Source organism: Coregonus clupeaformis, chromosome 32 (genome assembly GCF_020615455.1).
Source record: "Coregonus clupeaformis isolate EN_2021a chromosome 32, ASM2061545v1, whole genome shotgun sequence".
Classification (NCBI taxonomy): Eukaryota; Metazoa; Chordata; class Actinopteri; order Salmoniformes; family Salmonidae; genus Coregonus; species Coregonus clupeaformis.
Window position 1 is genome coordinate 2475370 of NC_059223.1, and position 19600 is coordinate 2494969.

The window sequence follows — 19600 nt, forward strand, 5'->3', positions numbered from 1 at the left end:
TTTAAGTAATTAATTTGCATTTTATTGCATGACATAAGTATTTGATACATCAGAAAAGCAGAACTTAATATTTGGTACAGAAACCTTTGTTTGCAATTACAGAGATCATACGTTTCCTGTAGGTCTTGACCAGGTTTGCACACACTGCAGCAGGGATTTTGGCCCACTCCTCCATACCTTCTCCAGATCCTTCAGGTTTCGGGGTTGTCGCTGGGCAATACGGACTTTCAGCTCCCTCCAAAGATTTTCTATTAGGTTCAGGTCTGGCGACAGGCTAGGCCACTCCAGGACCTTGAGATGCTTCTTACGGAGCCACTCCTTAGTTGCCCTGGCTGTGTGTTTCGGGTCGTTGTCATGCTGGAAGACCCAGCCATGACCCATCTTCAATGCTCTTACTGAGGGAAGGAGGTTGTTGGCCAAGATCTCGCGATACATGGCCCCATCCATCCTCCCCTCAATACGGTGCAGTCGTCCTGTCCCCTTTGCAGAAAAGCATCCCCAAAGAATTATGTTTCCACCTCCATGCTTCATGGTTGGGATGGTGTTCTTGGAGTTGTACTCATCCTTCTTCTTCCTCCAAACACGGCGAGTGGAGTTTAGACCAAAAAGCTCTATTTTTGTCTCATCAGACCACATGACCTTCTCCCATTCCTCCTCTGGATCATCCAGATGGTCATTGGCAAACTTCAGACGGGCCTGGACATGCGCTGGCTTGAGCAGGGGGACCTTGCGTGCGCTGCAGGATTTTAATCCATGACGGTGTAGTGTGTTACTAATGGTTTTCTTTGAGACTGTGGTCCCAGCTCTCTTCAGGTCATTGACCAGGTCCTGCCGTGTAGTTCTGGGCTGATCCCTCACCTTCCTCATGATCATTGATGCCCCACGAGGTGAGATCTTGCATGGATCCCCAGACCGAAGGTGATTGACCGTCATCTTGAACTTCTTCATTTTCTAATAATTGCGCCAACAGTTGTTGCCTTCTCACCAAGCTGTTTGCCTATTGTCCTGTAGCCCATCCCAGCCTTGTGCAGGTCTACAATTTTATCCCTGATGTCCTTACACAGCTCTCTGGTCTTGGCCATTGTGGAGAGGTTGGAGTCTGTTTGATTGAGTGTGTGGACAGGTGTCTTTTATACAGGTAACGAGTTCAAACAGGTGCAGTTAATACAGGTAATGACTGGAGAACAGGAGGGCTTCTTAAGGAAAAACTAACAGGTCTGTGAGAGCCGGAATTCTTACTGGTTGTAAGGTGATCAAATACTTATGTCATGCAATAATATGCAAATTATTTACTTAAAAATCATACAATGTGATTTTCTGGATTTTCTGATTTTTTTTTAGATTCCGTCTCTCACAGTTGAAGTGTACCTATGATAAAAATTACAGACCTCTACATGCTTTGTAAGTAGGAAAACCTGCAAAATCGGCAGTGTATCAAATACTTGTTCTCCCCACTGTAAGTGTGGACACAAACACACATTCGTTTTGTTATGATTTGATAATACTTTGGTTTGTAGCCAGCCTTATACAATTGTTGTATATGTTGTAAGGTTGTTTCAGTCTCAATAACAAGATGCTGCTTTGGCTTCATAATAGTATTTATTAGCAGATTTATTTTTGGGCAAACAATGAAAGTGTACATTTTCATATTAAAAAAGCAGATACATACACTATGATACAACATAATTTGTACCGCTAAACATTTAACAAAGATCTTAAAAATTCCCTAAAAATAAAATAATATTTATAACTTCTGACAAATTTCCATAGAACATTTACGTACATTTTAGGAAGACCCCATGTTATGGCTTTGGGCTGTAATGATCCTTCATTTTACTGACTGGAATGAGGCATTCATTTTCTATGGCAAAACTGCTGTTATTTAAAGCTTTATCACATGCAGGTATACAGTAGCTGGATCAGCTTAAATAAGGGCGGAGAGCATCTTATGTTCATTCTATGTCCATTAAACCCTCAACACCAATCAGATCCTCCATCTAACCAGCGGACTGCATTTAACATGATGTAATCATGGTACCATGTAATAACATATTGGTAAACATATTAATAACATTGATTAAAATGTAATGTTAGGTGCAGGACTTTTTTCTTACCATGTGACCTAACCAGGTCCTAGTTATAGGTTTTAGGCTGATGTTTTTTTTGTGTGAACTGCTAGTCCTACATATTTTGTTTGGCCTTAAAAGTTTAGAGATGAATTGAGGCGAGGTTATAGGACAGGTGAAGCCTCTTGGTAGTATGTGGCTGTAAGGTCAAGGTATTGAGGTGTGGAGGTGTTTAGACTAAGGCTTCAGTGAGCATCAGAACTCCTGATCAGGCTGTACTAAGGTCAGTTCAGTGGTGAAGGTGGCGAGGGACACAGGAGGTAGTGCAGTGATGAGAGAGTCAGTTAGCCAATGCCCCAAAAGACCCCTAACCCCTATGCACTTGGGACCTGCAAATACTAAATAGTTACAGGCAATAGGGTGACAATTCCACCTAGTCTATCAGAGGGCAGGGTGGAGCTATTACCATATTGCTTAGGACTAGGGTCTGGAGAATGTATTGGTCAAGAGAAAACCCCTGGCCCTACTTATACCCATCAGATCCTTTCAGATCTATACAAGTGCCTAGGGGTGATTTTGGGACTGGGCCTGTGTCTCACTCTCCAGGCAGAGCTGGAGGTTGGTGGGACCAGGGAGACTCACGGCCCGTTGGCTCATCTGTTGCCCCCAGAGCCGTTGTAGGCGTTGTAGGGTAGAGGGTAGACACTGGAGGCCTGGTTCATCCAGCCGTGGTCCCCTCCTCTTCTCTGGTTCTCCTGCTGCTGCTGCTCTATGTACTGGTTCAGCAGGGCTCCCACCTGCTCCTGGTCCTTAAAGGGACTGGGGCGGAAACTGGCCCGCAGCCATGCCCGGTACTGGAAACAAGACAGACAGAAAATACCATGTTCGATGGAATTAAGTAATTCAATTCAGTTCAGCTCAGCTCAGCTCAATTAGTGTTCTATGGTCCTCCAAGGGTGGGATGTGAGAGCAGAGTGTGCTGGTATCAGAGGAGACTGTGTGGGTGAGAAGTTATTTTTCCATTGTGGTGTAGTTTACCACACTTTCTCTTGGTTTCTTTTCCTTCCCAGTAGATGGTGATAGATGTAGATAGAGGCAGCTACAATCTAAGAAATCTATCTCTAGATCAATCTCTGTGTGTGGTTGGCAAACGGACGGCAGACATTCCTGAAAACGAGGGACTTTCCTCAGCAGCTCAGAGAGCCATAAGAGGTCCAACAGCTGTGACACTGTTGGGTCAGAACTCTCTGACCACGGCAACGGTAAAGAGAAAAAACACACTCACTTTGGCTTTAACAACATTGCTTCTGGGCTTGATCCCAACTTGAGTTCTGTGCATGTAAATCATACATTGATGTCATTGCATTGGTAACTTGTGAAAATTTAAGTTACACATGCTGATCTCAAGACAAGATGTGACCTTCTGTGAGGAGTGTTAGTATCATATCCTTGCACAGACAAATCAAATCAAATCAAATCAAATTTTATTGGTCACATGCGCCGAATACAACAGGTGCAGACATTACAGTGAAATGCTTACTTACAGCCCTTAACCAACAGTGCATTTATTTTAAACAAAAAAAGTAAGAATAAAACAACAACAAAAAAAGTGTTGAGAAAAAAAGAGCAGAAGTAAAATAAAGTGACAGTAGGGAGGCTATATATACAGTAAAATAAAGTGACAGTAGGGAGGCTATATATACAGGGGGGTACCGTTGCAGAGTCAATGTGCGGGGCACCGGCTAGTTGAGGTAATATGTACATGTGGGTAGAGTTAAAGTGACTATGCATAAATACTTAACAGAGTAGCAGCAGCGTAAAAAGGATGGGGTGGGGGGCAGTGCAAATAGTCCGGGTAGCCATGATTAGCTGTTCAGGAGTCTTATGGCTTGGGGGTAGAAGCTGTTGAGAAGTCTTTTGGACCTAGACTTGGCACTCCGGTACCGCTTGCCGTGCGGTAGCAGAGAGAACAGTCTATGACTAGGGTGGCTGGAGTCTTTGACAATTTTGAGGGCCTTCCTCTGACACCGCCTGGTATAGAGGTCCTGAATGGCAGGGAGCTTTGCCCCAGTGATGTACTGGGCCGTACGCACTACCCTCTGTAGTGCCTTGCGGTCAGAGGCCAAGCAGTTGCCATACCAGGCGGTGATGCAACCAGTCAGGATGCTCTCGATGGTGCAGCTGTAGAATTTTTGAGGATCTGAGGACCCATGCCAAATCTTTTAGTCTCCTGAGGGGGAATAGGCTTTGTCGTGCCCTCTTCACGACTGTCTTGGTGTGTTTGGACCATGATAGTTCGTTGGTGATGTGGACACCAAGGAACTTGAAGCTCTCAACCAGTTCCACTACAGCCCCGTCGATGAGAATGGGGGCGTGCTCAGTCCTCTTTTTTTTCCTGTAGTCCACAATCATCTCCTTTGTCTTGGTCACGTTGAGGGAGAGGTTGTTGTCCTGGCACCACACGGCCAGATCTCTGACCTCCTCCCTATAGGCTGTCTCATCGTTGTCGGTGATCAGGCCTACCACTGTTGTGTCGTCGGCAAACTTAATAATAATATAATAATATGCCATTTAGCAGACGCTTTTATCCAAAGCGACTTACAGTCATGCGTGCATACATTTTCTTTTTTGTGTATGGGTGGTCCCGGGGATCGAACCCACTACCTTGGCGTTACAAGCGCCGTGCTCTACCAGCTGAGCTACAGAGGACCACAACTTAATGATGGTGTTGGAGTCGTGCCTGGCCATGCAGTCATGGGTGAACAGAGAGTACAGGAGGGGACTGAGCACGCACCCCTGAGGGGCCCCCGTGTTGAGGATCAGTGTGGCAGATGTGTTGTTACCTACCCTTACCACCTGGGGGCGGCCCGTCAGGAAGTCCAGGATCCAGTTGCAGAGGGAGGTGTTTAGTCCCAGGATCCTTAGCTTAGTGATGAGCTTAGAGTCCTCTAAAATGTCCTCTAAAATGGCCCAGTGTCTGTGTTTTCTGGGTTTAGCGGTACACAGGGATTAGTCCTGGTTAGAGGGCCTCGGGGAGGCAGCAGGGGTTGGGTGGGAAACCCCTGGCAGAAGTCCCAGGTCTTTAGCCCAGCGGTCAGTGGGCCTACATAGGGACCAGTGAGAGCTGAGGAGGGGGTGGGGAGAGCTAGCTCTGAATCAGAACTTTAACAGGAACCTGCCTACACTTCCGTCACTCCTCCTCTGACATTCCTGCTCACACAGTAGGTACGGGGCTCTCAAGCACAAACAGATCTAGGGCCAGCCTAGATTGTAGTGACTGTTCAAGTGATGTCACCCAATTCCATTGAAGCATGTAGAAAAGTACACTTTACACAAGAAATTGTATTTGACCGATATTGTTTTTTTATTCCTTTTATTAATGTGTTCTATTTCTATGTCAGTCCTGGTGATTCTGTAAGTGTGACACACACTATGTTAATTGAACATTACCCAGCCCTCCTTTTATCAGAGTGGTACCACAGCCTGTGGGACATGCTCCATCTTGCCCTTCCAGTAAAGCTATAACCATTTAGGTCCAACAGAGCATCCAGATTTGCGGTTTCTGGAGGGAATCCAGGAAATAACCATCTAATAATTTGTTGTGTAACACCATATACTTTGCGAAATAGGACGAACTGAAAGTGTCTCTGAAAGTAATATTTGGAATTATGTTCAAAAGTATTCACTGTTTTGTGCATTTCAGTAACGCAATATTAATACAAAGAGGGAACTGTGGATTATAAGGAGACAAATAAAATGTTCACACTAGTGTGAGTCTAATGAACCTAACCATTCAGTTTCTTTTCGATTCAGTTGTCACATTCTTTTGGCACCTGTGTTTTCACTAATATAGGTTATGCAGTTTAGATATGTTCCACACCGCTGGACCTACAGTATAGACATCATTTATAAACATTTTGGAAATGCAGTGAGAGATCAAAATAACCACACAGTTCGACATATTATTGTTCTGACATGAACGTTGCTACCCTTCACAGAACACAACAAACATGGATGTCCTTTGAAGACCGGCCGAGTATAGAAAGAGAAGTGCAGTTTAAGTTATTTTGGGTCAGACTTCCACACAGGACAGAGGGATTGATCAGTGTAGTTCTCACGCTTGCTGTGGGAAGACATGGCTGACATTTACAACAATGGAACAGCACATCACATGCTTCTGGTAGACATGTCTTGGATGGAGTGGTGGGTGGCTACTAGTTTCAATGCATAGCCACCAATGTGATAGTTCAACAAAATATTGTAAGGTGTACTCATTTGGGGATTTACTTATAAACAACCTATACACAACTGTAATAAATTATAGGTAAACAAACTAGTGGTACATTATTTACATTAGATGGGTAATCATGATATACAGTATAATTGTAATGGTATATACAAAATAGTGTTACAGACTTCCTATCATAAATTCAGGAGTTCCAGATGAACCAAGAAAGTTCCCATGTCTGGTAATAGAGAAGAGTTGTGTTCAGGTGTGTCGCAGTGACGTATGTTTCCTCCCACACAACCGTCAGGTGTCACAGCGACTCCCACACATTACCACCATCCATAACCAGCCATACAACATACTCAAACCTCTTTACAAGAATATGCACTGTTACAAAAATACACACCAAGGAAGGTACAATGAACAGTTAGACAACACATGATAAGGACAGACGGGGGACTTGAATCCCAAACCCAGCTTTGAGTCAGACTCTCCACCATCCCTTTACCAGTTTTCACATCCGGATCATCAATTCATGAGAAAAGGATTACTCAAAATTGGAACAAATTATGTCAATTTCAGTTCTGTTTGCTTGAAAACGTCTCTCTGCTTTGAATCCATTCAAAGTAAGTCAAAGTCAAAACTGAGGCACAGTGACCTGGACACAACCCCTAAGACACTATCACCCTGAACCTTACCTTACGCTCAACAAAACACCAATTTTAAGTAAAGTCAACTTCTACGTAATAATGCATTTATAATCATTTTTAACAACAGACATACTAACTTAGTTGTATCAGTGTCGTGAAATGAAAAAAAGATACAATTGATCACCAACCCTATATACAGTATAAAACTATTAGGATGACAAGAGCAATTTCTCTCTAAGACACAGTCGTGGGAAAAGCATGAAGAAAGAAATCCCATTTCCCCTTTGATCCTCAAAATCACTGGCAAATCACCCAAACAATAAGAAAATAACAAATATTTTTTTATTCTTTGGTGAAGACATGTTGCAAGCCTCTGACAGTAATTACAGTCACGTGATGGCCAGTAGCAGGCTAATGCAATTTCAGCAAGCCCCTCCAGTTCCCCTTCTGTATACTACACACACGTACTGAGTACCACTGGCTGGGTGCATCTCACCAGCTAGAGACTCAAAGCCCTTCTCAGCCACCTCCATGCACAGCTCTCTTTGCAGCATGGTCTAGAAACGTTTGTGTGTGTGTGTGTGCGTGCGTGTGCATGTCACACATCTTTTCACAGGTATGAAGTCTGATGTATGTGGAAATAGCTGCCTCATAACAGGAAAGCCATTTTCTCACCCCACTACATCTTGAATGTGTGAATAATATGCAGATGGCTATAAATAAACTGACAACACAGACACTCACTTTGAAACCAGCAAACACTTTAGTGTAGGTCTAGTGAAATGAGAGTGGAGGAGGGTGAAGTCACGGTTAATATGCATGATAATGGCACTTCTAATTAAATAACTTATGTATTTCTGGTGGCCCAGACGAAAGTCACATAGAAACAGTTTACACAGGATCTTGTTGTCTTCTGTTGGCCTAAATACATTGAGGGTTCATAAACCACCTCAGGCATAACAGCAAGTCCTGACAAAGCCATCAGCCATCACAGAGATCATCTCCCAGATGACCAATGGGCAGCATGATGAGTTTAGGATGATCCCTGGTAGGTCATATAAAGTTGAGACAGGCAACCAGGAAGGATGAGCTCCAGGTTTACTGTCAGAGACCCACCTCCATCCACAGAAGTGAAAGTAAACCAAAAGTATGAACCTGACAGGGCAGGAGTGGCGTGGCCTTGTAAAATACAGTTGCATCATTAACTGATAGCAGCTGGTGATGACACATTCCTGTGACTCTGTACTTTGAGTGGGAGTAAGCTAACAGTTTGGGTGTTAGAGAAAAGGTGGGCCTTAACCGGCATTCTTCTTACTCATTGAAATTGTTTACCGTTGATAGGCCTGAACTATGCAAGTCTAAGTATTACGCTTGAGCTGTGTTACATGGTGTTTTTTTGCCCCAGAGTAATTGAATTGCGGGAAGCTGTGCCATTAAACCCCTACAACTCATCCAGAACGCCGCAGCCCGTCTGGTGTTCAACCTTCCCAAGTTCTCTCACGTCACCCCGCTTTTCCGCACACTCCACTGGCTTCCAGTTGAAGCTTGCATCTGCTACAAGACCATGGTGCTTGCCTACGGAGCTGTGAGGGGAACGGCACCTCCGTACCTTCAGGCTCTGATCAGTCCCTACACCCAAACAAGGGCATTGTGTTCATCCACCTCTGGCCTGCTGGCTCCCCTACCTCTGCGGAAGCACAGTTCCCGCTCATCCCAGTCAAAACTGTTCGCTGCTCTGGCACCACAATGGTGGAACAAGCTCCCTCACGACGCCAGGACAGCGGAGTCACTCACCACCTTCCGGAGACACTTGAAACCCCACCTCTTTAAGGAATACCTGGGATAGGATAAAGTAATCCACCCTTACCCCACCCCCCAAAAAAAAACTTTTTGTCAAGTGGTTGTCCCACTGGCTATCATAAGGTGAATGCACCAATTTGTAAGTCGCTCTGGATAAGAGCGTCTGCTAATTGACGAAAATTAATTTTTTTTAAATAATAATAATAATTTGGGGGGTGCTTATATTTGTCCTGTTTTTTTTTTTGCATATCCCAACTCCCCCTGAGACTCCTGCAGGGAGTGGGCGTCATGGCCAGGGTCGCCATTGTACAGCGTACCTGGAGCATTAAGGGTTAAGTGCCTTGCTCAAGGGCACAGCGACTATATTTTTTGGGTTAGGGGACATCATTATGCTATCTATACAGGGTGTGTGTGTATTGTGTGTTTCAATGTGTGTGTACCTACCTCTGTGACTTGGTTCATCTGGTACTCCTGTAGTTGCTGTTGGAAGCCATAGTTCGGGCCTACGAAGGAACGCACAGCCTTGACAGCCGACAGACACTCCTCCCAGCTGTAGGTGGTGACGGTCATCAGGTAGGCCACCACCATGGTAGTGCTACGGGACACACCAGCCAGGCTGCATTATGGGACAGGGACAGGGAGAGCACAGTCAGGAGTGGTCAGGTACGGTCAACAGAAAGTTAGCGGTTTATGGTTAGGTGGTGTACGTACCAGTGCACCAGACAGGCCCCTCCATTTAGACGACATTCATGGATGAACCTGATGCTCTCTTTGAAATGCTGTGACCTGCAAAGACAAAAATACATGACCTTATAAGTACAAGTACAGAATAAACAGTGTAGTGTAAAAAGTGTATCACTGATCATATCAGGATGTGGATTGTCTTATCATACAGTGAGGGAAAAAAGTATTTGATCCCCTGCTGATTTTGTACGTTTGCCCACTGACAAAGAAATGATCAGTCTATAATTTTAATGGTAGGTTTATTTGAACAGTGAGAAACAGAATAACAACAAAAAAATCCAGAAAAACGCATGTCAGAAATGTTATAAATTGATTTGCATTTTAATGAGGGAAATAAGTATTTGACCCCCTCGCAATCAGAAAGATTTCTGGCTCCCAGGTGTCTTTTATACAGGTAACGAGCTGAGATTAGGAGCACACTCTTAAAGCGAGTGCTCATAATCTCAGCTTGTTACCTGTTTAAAAGACACCTGTCCACAGAATCAATCAATCAATCAGATTCCAAACTCTCCACCATGGCCAAGACCAAAGAGCTCTCCAAGGATGTCAGGGACAAGATTGTAAACCTACACAAGGCTGGAATGGGCTACAAGTCCATCGCCAAGCAGCTAGGTGAGAAGGTGACAACAGTTGGTGCGATTATTCGCAAATGGAAATGTCAATCTCCCTCGGCCTTGGGCTCCATGCAAGATCTCACCTCGTGGAGTTGCAATGATCATGAGAACGGTGAGGAATCAGCCCAGAACTACACGGGAGGATCTTGTCAATGATCTCAAGGCAGCTGGGACTATAGTCACCAAGAAAACAATTGGTAACACACTACGCCGTGAAGGACTGAAATCCTGCAGCGCCCGCAAGGTCCCCCTGCTCAAGAAAGCACATATACAGGCCCGTCTGAAGTTTGCCAATGAACATCTGAATGATTCAGAGGACAACTGGGTGAAAGTGTTGTGGTCAGATGAGACCAAAATGGAGCTCTTTGGCATCAACTCAACTCGCCGTGTTTGGAGGAGGAGGAATGCTGCCTATGACCCCAAGAACACCATCCCCACACCATCCCCACCGTCAAACATGGAGGTGGAAACATTATGCTTTGGGGGTGTTTTTCTGCTAAGGGGACAGGACAACTTCACCACATCAAAGGGACGATGGACGGGGCCATGTCCCGTCAAATCTTGGGTGAGAACCTCCTTCCCTCAGCCAGGGCATTGAAAATGGGTCGTGGATGGGTATTCCAGCATGACAATGACTCAAAACACATGGCCAAGGCAACAAAGGAGTGGCTCAAGAAGAAGCACATTAAGGTCCTGGAGTGGCCTAGCCAGTCTCCAGACCTTAATCCCATAGAAAATCTGTGGAGGGAGCTGAGGGTTTGAGTTGCCAAACGTCAGCCTCAAAACCTTAATGACTTGGAGAAGATCTGCAAAGAGGAGTGGGACAAAATCCCTCCTGAGATGTGTGCAAACCTGGTGGCCAAATACAAGAAACATCTGACCTCTGTGATTGCCAACAAGGGTTTTGCCACCAAGTACTAAGTCATGTTTTGCAGAGGGGTCAAATACTTATTTCCCTCATTAAAATGCAAATCAATTTATAACATTTTGACATGCGTTTGTTGTTATTCTGTCTCTCACTGTTCAAATAAACCTACTATTAAAATTATAGACTGATCATTTCTTTGTCAGTGGGCAAACGTACAAAATCAGCAGGGGATCAAATACTTTTTTCCCTCACTGTAGGTGAGACTAAGGCTGATAAGGTGACCATATTACCGCCACACCCGCAGTCACGAGTCACGGTAATTAGGCTTCTCCAAGCTCTGATGCTGCTGATGGTCATTAGTAGCCTACCAAACTTGCTAACTGCTTGGTACTCAGCACTCTATTGTCCCTCTAATCAATCTGACATAAATGAAAATCTAATAGAAAATCTAATCAAACACTTGTGAGAGCCCATGAGCTTATGTTGCGCAACATTTCTATAGGCTATGCAATTGCATGAGAAAACAGAGTGATGGCTCTATTAAAAAGAGGCGGATCCCATCAGCTTTCTATAGGCTAGTCCTACTATATTTATTTCTCAAATTTCCTAATATTAAGCACATTGCCTCTCTTTACAACAGGAGTATAGCCTACCTGGCTGGCATGAAAATGAATCACATGAATAGCGTCCTCCATTCGCTGTTTAAGTGCAGAGATTCCTCCTTTTTTTCTGCACATTTCTAGACAGGTGCATGATAAATCAAAACAAATTTCACACAGATATTATTTAGTATATGTAAAGACAAGATTAAATCAAGAATAGTCTGATGGGTGACAATATTAGCCTATCACTTGTGAATGATATATTATCACTTGTGAATGATGCCCAGCTTAAATCAAGAAACAGCGCATACCTTTTTTTGTGTGACTTTTTCAAATCATAGTCATGTAGCCTAGCCCATAGGCCTATATGTTTTGATAAGGTTTGTATCACAACTAAAGTGGCCAAATAACTTCTTAAAATTAAGCACATTAATCCGCTTTACAACGGGTCTAACTGGAATACATATGCTGCGCGTGAGTTTCAAGTTTGGGGAAGATAATTTCCACCATAAAAATGCACCTTTATAATAAAAGCATTACATTCATAATTGCATTTGCTGTTACTTTTGAAAATGGTGTTTTCCTGCTAATGGAACATTCGCGCTTATAGCCTACTGCCGTGTGCGCATTGCTGCGCATATTATGTGAAGAAATAGTCTAATAGTTTATCAACATTTTAAGCGAAACGTTCTGATCTGTTGCGTCAGGCTCATTGCTTAAAAAATGTTTTTTGATGCTAGTGGTTGTATTAATTTGGAATCTATCGCATCCCACAACTGTCCCAGACTATGTTTTGAATATTTATTTCTCTCACAGAATAGAATAGGTCAACTTTTGTACTATGGGGGATAGTAGATTGACATAGGCTAGTGCTTTTTCGGTTCGTTTGGACTACTCATCTTGTTTGATGACAAAAAGTCAAAAGTTTGGACACAGCTACTCATTCAAGGGTTTTTCTTTATTTGTAATTTTTTTTAAACATTTTTTACAATTTTGAGATTCTTCAAATAGCCACCCTTTGCCTTGATGACAGCTTTGCACACTCTTGGCATTCTCTCAACCAGCTTCATGAGGTAGTGATAAAGAAATGTGTGAGTAAGATACAGTGGGGAAAAAAAGTATTTAGTCAGCCACCAATTGTGCAGGTTCTCCCACTTAAAAAGATGAGAGAGGCCTGTAATGTTCATCATAGGTACACGTCAAGTATGACAGACAAATTGAGGAAAGAAAATCCAGAAAATCACATTGTAGGATTTTTAATGAATTTATGTGCAAATTATGGTGGAAAATAAGTATTTGGTCACCTACAAAAAAGCAAGATTTCTGGCTCTCACAGACCTGTAACTTCTTCTTTAAGAGGCTCCTCTGTCCTCCACTCGTTACCTGTATTAATGGCACCTGTTTGAACTTGTTATCAGTATAAAAGACACCTGTCCACAACCTCAAACAGTCACACTCCAAACTCCACTATGGCCAAGACCAAAGAGCTGTCAAAGGACACCAGAAACAAAATTGTAGACCTGCACCAGGCTGGGAAGACTGAATCTGCAATAGGTAAGCAGCTTGGTTTGAAGAAATCAACTGTGGGAGCAATTATTAGGAAATGGAAGACATACAAGACCACTGATAATCTCCCTCGATCTGGGGCTCCACGCAAGATCTCACCCCATGGGGTCAAAATGATCACAAGAACGATGAGCAAAAATCCCAGAACCACACGGGGGGGACCTAGTGAATGACCTGCAGAGAGCTGGGACCAAAGTAACAAAGCCTACCATCAGTAACACACTACGCCGCCAGGGACTCAAATCCTGCAGTGCCAGACGTGCCCCCTGCTTAAGCCAGTACATGTCCAGGCCCGTCTGAAGTTTGCTAGAGTGCATTTGGATGATCCAGAAGAGGATTGGGAGAATGTCATATGGTCAGATGAAACCAAAATATAACTTTTTGGTAAAAACTCAACTCGTCGTGTTTGGAGGACAAAGAATGCTGAGTTGCATCCAAAGAACACCATACCTACTGTGAAGCATGGGGGTGGAAACATCATGCTTTGGGGCTGTTTTTCTGCAAAGGGACCAGGACGACTGATCCGTGTAAAGGAAAGAATGAATGGGGCCATGTATCGTGAGATTTTGAGTGAAAACCTCCTTCCATCAGCAAGGGCATTGAAGATGAAACGTGGCTGGGTCTTTCAGCATGACAATGATCCCAAACACACTGCCCGGGCAACGAAGGAGTGGCTTCGTAAGAAGCATTTCAAGGTCCTGGAGTGGCCTAGCCAGTCTCCAGATCTCAACCCCATAGAAAATCTTTGGAGGGAGTTGAAAGTCTGTGTTGCCCAGCGACAGCCCCAAAACATCACTGCTCTAGAGGAGATCTGCATGGAGGAATGGGCCAAAATACCAGCAACAGTGTGTGAAAACCTTGTGAAGACTTACAGAAAACGTTTGACCTGTGCCATTGCCAACAAAGGGTATATAACAAAGTATTGAGAAACTTTTGTTATTGACCAAATACTTATTTTCCACCATAATTTGCAAATAAATTCATAAAAAATCCTATAATGTGATTTTCTGTAGAAAAAAAATCTAATTTTGTCTGTCATAGTTGACGTGTACCTATGATGAAAATTACAGGCCTCTCTCATCTTTTTAAGTGGGAGAACTTGCACAATTGGTGGCTGACTAAATACTTTTTTCCCCCACTGTATGACTAAAATGTCACACCCTCAGTTAAACTAATTATTAATGACAAATTATTACACCCTGAAACTGTGTGAAATGTGTTAGAATGTGTGAGCGTAGGGCAAGTTAAGATTATGACATTGTGTTACTACACTGCTCAAAAAAATAAAGGGAACACTAAAATAACACATCCTAGATCTGAATTAATGAAATAATCTTATTAAATACTTTTTTCTTTACATAGTTGAATGTGCTGACAACAAAATCACACAAAAATTATCAATGGAAATCAAATTTATCAACCCATGGAGGTCTGGATTTGGAGTCACCCTCAAAATGAAAGTGGAAAACCACACTACAGGCTGATCCAACTTTGATGTAATGTCCTTAAAACAAGTCAAAATGAGGCTCAGTAGTGTGTGTGAACTCCACGTGCCTGTATGACCTCCCTACAACGCCTGGGCATGCTCCTGATGAGGTGGCGGATGGTCTCCTGAGGGATCTCCTCCCAGACCTGGACTAAAGCATCCACCAACTCCTGGACAGTCTGTGGTGCAACGTGGCGTTGGTGGATGGAGCGAGACATGATGTCCCAGATGTGCTCAATTGGATTCAGTTCTGGGGAACGGGCGGGCCAGTCCATAGCATCAATGCCTTCCTCTTGCAGGAACTGCTGACACACTCCAGCCACATGAGGTCTAGCATTGTCTTGCATTAGGAGGAACCCAGGGCCAACCGCACCAGCATATGGTCTCACAAGGGGTCTGAGGATCTCATCTCGGTACCTAATGGCAGTCAGGCTACCTCTGGCGAGCACATGGAGGGCTGTGCGGCCCACCAAAGAAATGCCACCCCACACCATGACTGACCCACCGCCAAACCGGTCATGCTGGAGGATGTTGCAGGCAGCAGAACATTCTCCACGGCGTCTCCAGACTCTGTCACGTCTGTCACATGTGCTCAGTGTGAACCTGCTTTCATCTGTGAAGAGCACAGGGCGCCAGTGGCGAATTTGCCAATCTTGGTGTTCTCTGGCAAATGCCAAACATCCTGTACGGTGTTGGGCTGTAAGCACAACCCCCACCTGTGGACGTCGGGCCCTCATACCACCCTCATGGAGTCTGTTTCTGACCGTTTGAGCAGACACATGCACATTTGTGGCCTGCTGGAGGTCATTTTGCAGGGCTCTGGCAGTGCTCCTCCTGCTCCTCCTTGCACAAAGGCGGAGGTAGCAGTCCTGCTGCTGGGTTGTTGCCCTCCTACGGCCTCCTCCACGTCTCCTGATGTACTGGCCTGTCTCCTGGTAGCGCCTCCATGCTTTGGACACTACACTGACAGACACAGCAAACCTTCTTGCCACAGCTCGCATTGATGTGCCATCCTGGATGAGCTGCACTACCTGACCCACTTGTGTGGGTTGTCGACTCCGTCTCATGCTACCACTAGAGTGAAAGCACCGCCAGCATTCAAAAGTGACCAAAACATCAGCCAGGAAGCATAGGAACTGAGAAGTGGTCTGTGGTCACCACTTGCAAAACCAGTCCTTTATTGGGGGTGTCTTGCTAATTGCCTATAATTTCCACCTGTTGTCTATTCCATTTGCACAACAGCATGTGACATTTATTGTCAATCAGTGTTGCTTCCTAAGTGGACAGTTTGATTTCACAGAAGTGTGATTGACTTGGAGTTACATTGTGTTGTTTAAGTGTTCCCTTTATTTTTTTGAGCAGTGTATTTAGCAATGCCAGTAGGAGTTAGACCAGACAACAAAGGACAAGGAGAACTGTCTACAGACAACTGAGAAACCAAGATAAAGAGGCCTCCCAATTTAGGGAGGAGAGAAACCGTTAGGCTTGGAAGAGAGTATGAAATATGTTGCAGGATATTGTGAGGACGGCGATAACTAAGGAATGCAGCCTGCCCGAGCAGGGAGTAGATTATAATAAGAACATGTGTGTGTGTGTATGTACAGTGAGGGAAAAAGTATTTTATCCCCTGCTGATTTTGTATGTTTGCCCACTGACAAAGACATTATCAGTCTATAATTTTAATGGTAGGTTTATTTGAACAGTGAAAGACAGAATAACAACAAAAAAATTCAGAAAAACACATGTAAGAAATGTTATTACATTTTCATTTTAATGAGGGAAATAAGTATTTGGCCCCTCTGCAAAACATTACTTAGTACTTGGTGGCAAAACCCTTGTTGGCAATCACAGAGGTCAGACGTTTCTTGTAGTTGGCCACCAGGTTTGCACACATCTCAGGAGGGATTTTGTTCCACTCCTCTTTGCAGATCTTCTCCAAGTCATTAAGGTTTCGAGGCTGACGTTTGGCAACTCGAACCTTCAGCTCCCTCCACAGATTTTCTATGGGATTAAGGTCTGGAGACTGGCTAGGCCCCTCCAGGACCTTAATGCGCTTCTTCTTGAGCCAGTCCTTTGTTGCCTTGGCCGTGTGTTTTGGGTCATTGTCATGCTGGAATACCCATCCACGACCCATTTTCAATGCCCTGGCTGAGGGAAGGAGGTTCTCACCCAAGATCTGACGGTCCATCGTCCCTTTGATGCGGTGAAGTTGTCCTGTCCCCTTAGCAGAAAAACACCCCCAAAGCATAATGTTTCCACCTCCATGTTTGACAGTGGGGATGGTGTTCTTGGGGTCATAGGCAGCATTCCTCCTCCTGCAAACACGGCGAGTTGAGTTGATGCCAAAGAGCTTGATTTTGGTCTCATCTGACCACAACACTTTCACCCAGTTCTCCTCTGAATCATTCAGATGTTCATTGGCAAACTTCAGACGGGCATGTATATGTGCTTTCTTGAGCAAGGGGACCTTGTGGGCGCTGCAGGATTTCAGTCCTTCACGGCGTAGTGTGTTACCAATTGTTTTCTTGGTGACTATGGTCCCAGCTGCCTTGAGATCATTGACAAGATCCTCCCGTGTAGTTCTGGGCTGATTCCTCACCTTTCTCATGATCATTGCAACTCCACGAGGTGAGATCTTGCATGGAGCCCCAGGCCGAGGGAGATAGACAGTTATTTTGTGTTTCTTCCATTTGCGAATAATCGCACCAACTGTTGTCACCTTCTCACCAAGCTGCTTGGCGATGGTCTTGTAGCCCATTCCAGCCTTGTGTAGGTCTACAATCTTGTCCCTGACATCCTTGCAGAGCTCTTTGGTCTTGGCCATGGTGGAGAGTTTGGAATCTGATTGATTGATTGCTTCTGTGGACAGGTTTCTTTTATACAGGTAACAAGCTGAGATTAGGAGCACTCCCTTTAAGAGTGTGCTCCTAATCTCAGCTCGTTACCTGTATAAAAGACACCTGGGAGCCAGAAATCTTTCTGATTGCGAGGGTGTCAAATACTTATTTCCCTCATTAAAATGCAAATCAATTTATAACATTTTTGACATGCATTTTTCTGGATTTTTTTGTTGTTATTCTGTCTCTCACTGTTCAAATAAACCTACCATTAAAACTATAGATTGATCATTTCATTGTCAGTGGGCAAATGTACAAAATCAGCAGGGGATCAAATACTTTTTTCCCTGTATGACGTGTGTGTATAAAAGATGGACTCTGAAATTGTGATAACAGAATTTTCTGGGCAGAATTCTCTGAATAAAGACCTGGCTATTGCACTGAGGCTCTGTCTGTTTCTTGATCCAAAAGCCTTACAACCTTTTGGGAGACGCACAGAGACACTGAAATAGTTAGTTAATAAATTATCTTAACAGGTAGTCACCTGGAATGCATTTCAATTAACAGGTGTGCCTTCTTAAAAGTTAATTTGTGGAATTTCTTTATTTCTTAATGCGTTTGAGCCAATCAGTTGTGTTGTGACAAGGTGGGAGGGGGTGAACGGATGATCTCCGCATGTTTAGTTCCCACCGTAAAGCATGGAGGAGGAGGTGTTATGGTGTGGGGATGCTTTACTGGTGACACTGTCTGTGATTTATTTAAGGCACACTTAACCAGCAAGGCTACCACAGCATTCTGCAGCGATACGCCATCCCATCTGGTTTGGGCTTAGTGGGACTATCATTTGTTTTTCAACAAGACAATGACCCAACACACCTCCAGGCTGTGTAAGGGCTATTTTACCAAGAAGGAGAGTGATGGAGTGCTGCATCGGATGACCTGGCCTCCACAATCCCCCGACCTCAACCAAATTATGATCCCTTAACTATGATTCCTTATTGAGATGGTTTGGGATGAGTCGGTGCGCAGAGTGAAGGAAAGGCAGCCAACAAGTGCTCAGTATATGTGGGAACTCCTTCAAGACTGTTGGAAAAGCATTCCAGGTGAAGCTGGTTGAGAGAATGCCAAGAGTGTGCAAAGCTGTAATCAAGGCAAAGGGTGGCTACTTGAAGAATCTCAAATCTAAAATATATTTTGATTTGTTTAATACTTTTTTGGTTACTACATGATTCCATAAGTGTTATTTCATAGTTTTGATGTCTTCACTATTATTTTCTAATGTAGAAAATAGTAAAAATAAAGAAAAACCCTTGAATGAGTAGGTGTGTCCAAACCTTTGACTGGTACCGTAGCCTTTGAGAAAGACCCAATCACGTGATGGAGAGCCATGTGATTGAGAGGTGCTTCGGAGCGCGCAGCCAGGAGAAGGGAATTATAATTATTATATTCAGCCCAAGGGCACAACGGCCACTGGCCAAAAATACATGGATTTTTTTAGGGGGCATTTCAGCCACACAAAGGGGATGCTGCTGGGAATTTCGAGGCATTATCATGTGCTTGTGAAATTGTGAATGAGAGACTGATGAAGTGTGTACAGACTGCGCAAAAAACAAAACAGAGCTCATGCCTTTCATGCAACTTTTTTCAAATCATAATTTGAGTCCCATCATGCAGCCTTAGAATGTATTAAAAATCTAAACATATAGCCCAACATTTGTATCACAACTAAAGTTACATAAATAACTCTAAATTAAGCATACAGGAGTACCTGTTTCTTTGTTAACCGCTCAACACAAAATAGCCGCATATGCACACTCCCTCAAATCGTTTGGAGAGAATATCCTATTTTATTCAGCTATGTTCAATTGTATTCTTCATGCTATGAAATTATATAAAATAATGCCACGGAATTCTAAGCAAATCTTGTCTACTAAATGAACTAGTGTAGCCCACACCAATATGGCATAGCCAGATCAGGGCCTAACATAAGAACAACTAAGAGTATGCTATTCTGTTCTTCTGAAATAGACTACATTTTCTTCATATCATGTTTCTTTAGACCTGTCTAAAATAAATAATGGATTTATTGTGATGGTGTAGGCTATATTACATGGACTTATTAGACTTTTTTAAATGTAG

The 19600-nt window shown here is 43.7% G+C and overlaps 1 protein-coding gene across 1 annotated transcript in view; it reads right to left on the bottom strand.

Moving 5' to 3' along the window:
• Window positions 1–1466: 1466 nt before the first annotated feature.
• Window positions 1467–19600, bottom strand: part of LOC121548302 (dual specificity protein phosphatase 22-A) — a 30582-nt gene continuing 12448 nt past the window's right edge. The window contains exons 5-7 of the mRNA XM_041859731.2: window positions 9456–9530; window positions 9189–9360; window positions 1467–2920 (exon numbers count right to left, since the gene is read on the bottom strand). Of these exons, the coding sequence (XP_041715665.1) occupies window positions 2720–2920; window positions 9189–9360; window positions 9456–9530 (448 nt within the window). The 3' untranslated portion in view covers window positions 1467–2719. The remainder of the gene's footprint in view (window positions 2921–9188; window positions 9361–9455; window positions 9531–19600) is intronic.